This window comes from Ochlerotatus camptorhynchus, unplaced genomic scaffold (assembly GCF_037179485.1).
Source record: "Ochlerotatus camptorhynchus isolate MF236.1 unplaced genomic scaffold, CSIRO-AGI_Acam_v1.1 ptg000274l, whole genome shotgun sequence".
Classification (NCBI taxonomy): domain Eukaryota; kingdom Metazoa; phylum Arthropoda; class Insecta; order Diptera; family Culicidae; genus Ochlerotatus; species Ochlerotatus camptorhynchus.
Window position 1 is genome coordinate 4,485,348 of NW_027040763.1, and position 9,409 is coordinate 4,494,756.

Sequence of the window (9,409 nt, forward strand, 5' to 3'; positions counted from 1 at the left end):
AATGTGTTAAACAAAACAAATAAAAAATAATCATTAGTTCAACGACAGATGAACTTCAATTAAATTTTAAACAAGACGTTATCAGTAGAACTTCAAGTTAAGTTGCTTTCATTTAAAAAGTATTGACTGCATAATGAAAGCACAATATGATATCAGACTTCTGTCGCGACATTTGAAATCAAAATGAGTTTTCATTATGATAGGAACTGCACACTTTAATATCGATTTGCTTTCATTTTGTTAACCGACTTTGCTCGGGAAGGCTATTTTTAGACAAGCGAGAGAGTGAAAGAGTATACCTACTTACTTATGTATGTATCCTGCGCGATTCTGTGACACTACCCCGAATGTCACTACCCCGAATGTCACTACCCCGAACGCCATAACCCCGAACGCCGTTACCCCGAATGTCCTACTACCCCGAAATTAAGACAAACGGAAGAACAGCATGAGATCAAAGGATGGGTAAATTTTTTAGAAGAAAATTTTCTTTTGTAGTTTAAACTGAATACAAATGATAACAACAACAATTTAAAATTGATTCCCCTCCCCTTGGCTAGTTTTTGCACCTTGCTGTTGGTGGGCGGGCTTAATTTCATGCTAGTGGAGTGTTGGAGACGGTGGGTTTGTGGCCGACGTTGCTGGCTCATGCCGCGATAGAATGGCGCCATGGGCAGGCAATGAGGATTACTGAGCTTCCCCTCTCTGATAAACCACTGCATGAGAGAACAAAAGATCTAGTCCAGCAGTGATAGTATCACACTTGTTACTCCTTTTATTGAGAGCCGCGTCGTAGTACGCTTACGTATAGGCACTGACGTTGGGTGTGATACTGGCGGGTTTTGCCGCAAATCACTCTTATTTTATTTATTTTTACGCAGATAGATTTATTTGGGTTTGCAAGGGAATTATACTATTGAAATATTTCAGAAAGTGCCCAACGGTGCTCCTTCTACTTGCGTGACAAGCTTTCATTGTTGTTTTCATTGAAGTATTACTCAGGGAACAATTTTAAACATCATTTTTGTACATGGTATTGTAACTAATCTTATATGTGCTTCATTTTGATTTGGGATAAATGTTTGAACTATGGCTCGGGATTTCCACTGTTGCGTGCTTCTATTGTGATATATCCATACGTAATTTTGTGGGACGACATAGTGGAAACGTGTGAGCGTAGTTGGAGCATATACCCTATGTAATTTAAAAATCAGCTAGGAAACTAACTTCAAAATGAAGCATTTTAGTCACTTGAAGGTGTCACCTGGGTCGAACTAAGATATAATAAATAGGTATAGGTCAAAATCAAAAGTACTTGAAACACGTTTAATTTTAGATTACAAGCACAAGTGCAGATACTTAATAAAGCATGGGTTATGATTGATTAGGTGACTTAGAGCTTTTAATAATTTATTAAATTAGACTAATGAGGTATCATAACCATCAAATGAATTTAAATAATAAACTTCAGAAAGTCTAATGACATTAAGTAGATTAACAAAAGAATTAGGATGCGGGTGGTCCGCTTAGGGAGGCAACTAACCTTTATAGTTGTAGAATAAATCTTCTTATTTAGTATTGAATTTAAAAAAAAAAGAAAACGCAGGCAGACCAATAGCATTTAGCAGATTAACAAGGAGAGGAATAGTTTAGGAAATAAGAAAAGGAAAGGAATGTGACAATTAATAGCTTTTAAACTTTTGGAGGTATTGTATTCCCCTGAGTTTGTTGTACTCTCAATACGCGAAATCTCTTATATATGCGATTAAAGCATTTGAGTTAACTTATTTCTTAGTGTTCAAGTACTTACATTTGTAAACAGCAATCAATGTTAATCTATGAACTAAACCATACGTAAAATCGATCTTTCCTTATGTGGTATTGATGCATGTTTAACTTTTCGCGTCTGTCGGAATCAACGCGCCTACGTCTACGGAGCTTACGCAGAAGTGATTTGCAATGCGGTAGAGCTCACCAAAAGTTTTTTTTTTTTTTTTTTTTTTTTTTTTTTTTTTTTGAGCTTCTGTAGTACAGAATTTGTTCGGTACGGTCGCGAAATCTTGAAATGATTGATACGTGCGGTAAAATAACTAAATTGAAACAAAGCTCAACAGTAAAATAAGTAGAATATTTAGGGAGGAAACCAAAATTTATCAACTTGCCAACATAGGCTATCACATTTATTTTGGTGGCACTCTTTAAGTGATAATAAGTTGTTTTTTTTTTCTCTACGGTTGTTTCGCGTGGCGTTCACAATTTGCGCGATTTTCGTATCTTACGTAATTTAGATGTTTAACTATAAACGGTTTCACTGACTCGAGGTCGTTCCTTAAGCGGTGTTGGTACAGGTTAAACCTTTGCCGACTGTCGGATTCAACGCGCCTACGTCTACGGAGCTTACGCAGAAGTGATACGCAATTCGGTAGAGCTTGTCAAATGCTTTTGAGCTTATAGAATTTGTTCGGTGCGGTCGCGAAATCTTGAAATGATTGATACGTTCTTTAAATTAACTTATTTGATACAAAGCTCAGTAGTAAATAAGTAGAATATCTAAGGAGGAAACCAAAATTAATCAACTTGCCAACATAGGCTATCACATTTATTTTGGTGGCACTCTTTAAATGATAATAAGCCTTTTTTTCTCGCTCTCGGAATTCGCGCGGTTTTCGTAACTTACATAATTTAGATATTTCGTTCGAAACGGATTTACTTATTCAATCGGTTTACTACGCGGATGTATCTACGCGCACACGTCACAGCATTTTTTCTATAACTATCTTGAAACAATACATACGGAATCCAGTGTTCAAGCGGCCAACATAGACTAGTCCTTCTGCTGTATTGTCAAAGATAGAAGCAAAATTTATTCAAATGGGTCAAGCCTTGAAAATTAAGCTGTCACGCAGCTCCAGCTTGATACCAAAAAAAAAAAAAAAAAAAAACAACAATTTAAAATTGATTCATGCAAATCAGTGATGCAAAAGTTCACTATGATTCGCGAGCTTTTTCCTAGGTGAAATCTCTATTGAAAGTATGCCAGTTGGGCAGGAATGTCAGTAAGGCTTGAGCGTCAGTTTAGCTATTTATCAAATGTTGCAGTGAATGTGTGTAGTATTATTTATGTTATTTTTGAATCTGGAAGAGATTTAGTATAACCAAATGTATTTGATACCAAATGAAAATTCTATAACATTCCCCAGAAAACCATCTCCCAGAATTCCATTCCCCAGAATGTACCATTCTCCAGAAAAGTATGCCATGTATTATTGACTATTTTTTGTTTATTATAGTCACTCCAGGAATCTTCTTTCGCGTATATAAAAAGAAGAGAAAAACTTTTTAATGGGTCAAGGGGTTTGAGGAGACCTTAATGAATCAAGGGGTTTTCCCTTCTTTGAAAACATAAGAAAAGGAAATAATATTTTTTTTTTATATACGATAAAGAAGGGAATATTCCCTTCTTTAAATATATATAAAAGAGAACATTCGATAAATATATAAAAAAGAAGGGAATTTTCCTTTCTTTGAAAATATAACAAAAGAAAATAATTAATTCTCTGGATATACGATAAAGAAGGGACTATTGAATATATAAAAGAGAACATCAGTAATTCTATGGATAAACGATAAAGAAGTGAATATATCTTTCTTTGATGTATGATAAAAAGGGAATATTCCCTTAGTCAATAAATGGCATACTTTTCTGGGGAATGGTTCATTCTGGGGAATGGGATTCTAGGGAATGCTTTTCGGGGGAATGGTTACCTGGGGAATGTTTTAGAATCCAAATGACCATTTTGCCAAAGGACCATTATGCTACGTTATCTTAAGCCAATTGGATTTATGCCAAAGGCGTTCCCCCATTAATTGTTAAACCGACCCTGATTGGATGATCTTCGTAAAATGTTTTCTTAGTATCGTATTGACTAATTCCGATATCAACATCAAACCAGTTTGACGTTCAAAAAAAAAAACAACGTCGAACACTTGGACTGTTTGACGGGAATCGCCCTGTTGTTTACAATATAGTAACAGCTTTTGGAAATGAATTCGGGGTAATGGCCATTCGGGGTAATGGTCATTCGGGGTAGTGTACTATTCGGGGTAACGGCGTTCGGGGTAGTGTACCGTTCGGGGTAACGGCGTTCGGGGTAGTGTCACAGAATCATCCTGCGCACCTTCAGTGGTGAAATACTTTCATTCTGAGCGGTTGCTGGTTTTTGCTTTAATCTGGGCCCAAGCCAATCGACCTGTTTGATTTCCTTGTTGAAGCTCCGCCGCCATGTGCTCCTGGATCTGCCTCTACGAATGTAGACGATGCCTTTAGGGGGATCTGCAAGCTTGGGAAACTAAACCGGAAAAGTACAATGTGTGGGATACGTTGCGAGAATGCCGGACAAAAAATCCGCAACATGGATTGCCTCAAATCCGGCCAGTATAAGATACAGAGAAATTGGAGACAAGCCGCCATCGAAGGACCCGGAAAAGTGTAACTATGACACTGCTTTTGACCGACTAAATCACCAGAACCAACGAGGCGCAAAGGAGATAAAATCGCCAAGAAATGGCCGGGTGCAGAAGCGCGGGAGGTGAAGTGAAAAAAGTTACCTCTTCTCACACACCGCGCAGAGTAACAATGAACATTTTTTTTTAAATACGTTTCAACCAAAGGACCAAATTAGACCAGTGACCAGAAGTGACGCTCGACTCGACTTACATAAAAGTGGAACTCAACAAACAAATGAATACCCTAGTGAATACCTACCCAACGTTTCCACGAAATTATTTTCTTTCATTTAAAATTGTGCACCCACAGCGTTCAGACCAAGTCAAATCTTTTTCCATTGAACTGATACTTTTTGAAGCTTTATTATTTTCAAACATGTCTAATAACTAGGGAGTTCAAAGTAGTTGAATTGAACCTTACCTTCTAACACACTCAAATGCATCGTCCTCCCCGCCTAAAGCAGTCCCTCCATCTCCCTCATAAACTGCATGTAGGCATCATCCTTGCTGGGTTTTCTCTGGTCAGGAGCCCCCGGACCGGATCTTCCAGGTTGCTGGAAATGGTGCTGCTGCGGATGGTGGTGCAGCTGATGATGATGGGGATGATGAGGGTAATGATGTTGTTGCGCATGGTGTCCTACGTCGGAACGGCCACCCACTTGGGGACGTTTGATACCTTCATCCTTCTTGGTTCGCAGAGCACTTGGCACGAAACGGGTGACGTCGGCACTGAGGTTTCGGATTTGCGGCTTCGCTGAAATGGTAGCACTCTTCGGATCCTTCTGCTGTTGCATCATGTTTCGCATGTGCTGCTGCTGGATGTGCTTCGGCGGTGGACCAGTGGGAGGACCCGGTGGCATTCGAATGCCCAATCGCGGTGGAATGCCCGGTGGGGGACGTGGAGGCATTCGAAGTCCTGGAATGCCGGGAATTCCTGGGCGAAGCGGCGGAGGTCGTATCATGAGGGCGGGTTGTATTGGAGCAGGACCAGGCATCGGAATCGATGGCATCGGGACGTATTTGACCGTAGTATCCGATGGGTGTGGTGCAGGATTGGGCAAAGCAATTGGTACCTTTGGCGGAATCGGTATCGCGCTGACTGGCGCTTCCAGTTGATCTTTCTTCTTTTGTACGTTTTCCATCTCCTTCATAAATTCATCCAGATTTTGACCGGAAATAGCAAGCATTTTTTGCTGAACAGAACTGGGCTGCTTGGGCTTTTCAATGTCCGAATCGTCCGAGTTATCACGAGAATCGGCATCGTCGAAGAATTTAACGCTTTTCTGAGTTTCACTATGAAATTCTTCCAGATCAAAATCTAGTTCGGGCATGGCAAACACATCGGGAGCAGGACCTGGTGGACATCCGGGGATATCGTCGTCGTCGTCAACTGGCTCCGAAGGTTCTATAGGGTTTTCCACTGGCTTTTTCAATATAGGTGCTGGGGCAGGTTTCACTGTTGGGACGATCGACGGTATCGACATTGGCGGAATTGGGATTCTAGGGATCGATAGCGGAGTAGGTGTTTCATTCATCGAGGGCAGTGGAATATCGTCCACCTGAACCTGTTCTGCATGGCGTACGCTTTCGTAGTACTGAATGCGCTTGTTCCGGCGCTTTTCGTAATCAACTTCTTTCCTTTTGAGATCCGCCCACAAGTCCGGATCATCGGCCTGGTAGAGCCGCATTACGCGGTCAAGGGTTTCCTTTAGTTTCTTACGTTTTTCCTTCAGAACCTTTTCATTCAACGGCGACGGTTGATAGACATTGAACTCCATCTCGTCGATTTTCTCCATTTCTTCGATTAGCTGAGCTGGATCTTTTCCTTTGAGGACCGCGGCCCGGACCATCTGCCGCTGCTTTTTGTTTTTCTTCAGCTCTTTCTTGCGAGCTTCCTTACGGGCCTGATCCGTTGGGTTCATGTACTTACCGCTCTTGGTTGTGTTTATCGAGCGGCGACCCATTTTGGTGGATTATTTCAGCCGAAAATCAGGAAATAAATTGATTTTTTTTCTAAACTTGTAGCGAAATTCGATGTAAACACGGCGCTGTGAACTTTGTTTTGCGATAGAACTGTCAGAAAACTGGTTGCTATAAAATTTTGGACAATGCGTTACTACGTCTCGTGACGTTCAGAAAATTGAGGGTGTCTCGGGAGGCCCATTTGAAATGAAACGGATTGGTGGACGATAATTAAATTTAGAATTTGAATGCGTCAGAGAATTTTTTTTGATTTCTATCAAATATTGCTTGAGATATTAATTATGCAAGTATGAAAGTAGCACATTTGAGTATGTTCTTGTTCTATTTAATATAATAAATTTCTGTAACAGAAAACATCACTGGATTTAAAAACATCGTTAAAACTCCTCAACAACAAAATTTGGTTTCCTAATTTATGCTTGCGCTCCTTAATTTCACATCTGCATGGCCTTTATCTGTTCCAGACAGTAGTTGGCCTGTATCACAGTGTCCTCGTGACTATGCTGCTTGCCATACTTCCAGGCAAACGAGCAAAATTCTTTTGCCTGGTTGATCAAGCCCTGCTGCAGGTACAGCAATCCCAGGTTGGCCCGATAGACTCCTTCCTCCGAAAGATTGGGTATCTGAGAGGCCAAGCTGATTGCTTCTTTGAGATACTTTTCCGCCGAGGTGTAGTCTTCTAGCTGCGATACAAAAAAAAAATACACTTGATCATTAATCTTGTTGATATTCGATAAATATTAAGACTTACATTAGAACATGCCACACTCAAATTGTTCAATATCGACAGCCCTTCCTCCGTCAATTTACCATGTATTTGTGTGTACGCATCGTACGCTTGCTTGAAACATTCCCGTGCTTCCGTGAACCTTTTCAGCTCCATCAACAGCTGCGCGTACCAATTCTTGGTGATTCCCCATAGTTCCAAAATTTCCTTATCCTCCCCAACCTTTTTAAGATTTTCCTCTAGTTTGGCTATCGTCCACTCAAAGCCCTGCACTGCTTTATCCAGGTGACCTTGAAGCTGTGCTATGTGAGCTATTTTTGAACTGATGTGCAGCATCTTGATGTGGTCCTCCACGAATCCATCGGCAAACAATCGCTGCATAACATTGGCAAACAGCTTTTCCGCCTTAGTGAACTCACCGACTTCCATGGCCAAATTGGCCATTATGTCGTAGATGTACGTAATACCATCCTTGCTGTGCAGATCCTGGGCCATTTTCAACGCGATATGCAACATCTGCTCAGCCTTTCGGTAGTCCTCCCTCTGGATGTTGAGTATAGACATCTTGATGGTTTTGATTAGTTGATTTTCCGGCGAATCTTCGTCGTCCTTTTTACTGAACCAAGACAGGAACGAACTGGCAGCGATGAACTGAATCGGATACCGACGGGATCTGCTACTACTGTCGGTGACTTTGTTATTGTTCCGCTCATCGTTCTGCTGATGATGCCTTTGATGATGGTCGTCGGTTTCCGGTGGATTAAGTTTGCTGCTTACCCGCGGATGGTTGATTGATATAAAGCTTCGCTTTGACAATGTGTTGACTAGGTTGATCGGAAGTTTTCGAAACATTTTGATATTTTTTTGGGGAAACTTTCAAAAACTGTTCACGAGTTGCACGGAATTCTGACTGCTGATTTTCGTGTGACGATTCGGCTTTGAATTTGACGTTTCTCTGTTATGCATTTTTTTTTGCGAGAGATTTTTCTCTTTTTCTCTCACCGTTCTCAACGTGAAAAAACTTTGCTGAGAGGGAGAGTGCGGAGAGTGTAATAATAGGGTTGGAAAACATTCAAAACAAATACACGGTAGGAAAAAGTCCCAACGGCCATTTCACTTTTACTTACTTTTGACTAGTTTGTCTCCTTTTATCCTTCTAATGTTGTCAAAACGGAGGAGTAAACAGGGGTGGTAAATTGTGGGAAATCAACGTTGATTATAATCATATTTACTTACTTTTGGGTATAACTAACTTACTTTTGGGTGGAAAGCTAGAGGAAAATTTCATACGAATTTCACACAAGTAAATGAAAACTACTTTGACTCGCTTTACCTACATTTGGGTTCCTGCACTATAGTGCCGGATAAAGATACTGAATTGGGTAAATAGGCGACATCTTATCCATTTAACAGGTCTTCTGTACGATTGGAATTATGTTTCCTATGACTATGACAGATAATCGATTGTTCCAATTTCCAATTTCGTCTCTTTATAAATTCAGCTTCTTTAGTGCCGAGATGAGTGAAAAGAACTTACTTTTTGGTATTTTTTTCTTACCGTGTACTGCAAAAATTGCAACAGGGGTGTCATGTGCATTTAGAAAAATCTTCAACGAGATTGGACGACATTTCCCGGAATTATGTTTTAACGTAGGACTACGTCTGTGATTTCTATATGGGGGTACACTTTGTGGAAACCGAAAATGGAACATGTAACAAAATTATGAAAGATTTTGAACATTAATAACTCAGCTGCCTCTGGACAAATTTCAATAATTTTATCACCAATCGATCAATAGTATTTGTACGCATCAATAGCAATGCTTGTGACTGATGATTTTTTACAAGAAACTATTGAAAAAGTGGCAATATCAAGCATTGCCCAATGTACAAATAAAAAGTGATAAAGTGAAAAATTTTATCACTGTTTTCATGAAATAAACGTTCTTTTCAAACCCAGTTGCAACCCAGTACCACTTGATTGCACATCATTCTGCTTTATCCTGAAAATATATAAAGAGCACTGCTGTCTAGCCTCAACTCAACGATCTGAGCAAGGAGATTGCTTGCAGAATGGTCTCAATCCGGAACGAAAGTTTCGGGCGGCTTGTCCAGAATCTGGACGACCGCTCCAGACCATTTTGGAAAGTTGCCAAGGTCTTAAAGACGCATCCCAAACCCATTCCACCACTC

At 40.3% G+C, this 9,409-nt stretch overlaps 2 protein-coding genes across 2 annotated transcripts; both read right to left on the reverse strand.

Moving 5' to 3' along the window:
* Positions 1 to 4,884: 4,884 nt before the first annotated feature.
* LOC135705862 (WW domain-binding protein 11) lies at positions 4,885 to 6,545 on the reverse strand. Its single transcript, XM_065227715.1, has one exon. It carries the CDS (start codon positions 6,468 to 6,470, stop codon positions 4,962 to 4,964), a length of 1,509 nt encoding a protein of 502 aa, XP_065083787.1. The 5' UTR covers positions 6,471 to 6,545; the 3' UTR covers positions 4,885 to 4,961.
* A 295-nt stretch (positions 6,546 to 6,840) lies between these two features.
* On the reverse strand, positions 6,841 to 8,133 carry Ttc19 (tetratricopeptide repeat domain 19). The gene is made up of 2 exons (XM_065227716.1): positions 7,241 to 8,133; positions 6,841 to 7,172 (listed from the first exon to the last, which is right to left on the reverse strand). The coding sequence occupies exons 1-2, from the start codon at positions 8,066 to 8,068 to the stop codon at positions 6,924 to 6,926; spliced, it is 1,077 nt and encodes a 358-aa protein (XP_065083788.1). The 5' UTR covers positions 8,069 to 8,133; the 3' UTR covers positions 6,841 to 6,923.
* Positions 8,134 to 9,409: the final 1,276 nt, after the last annotated feature.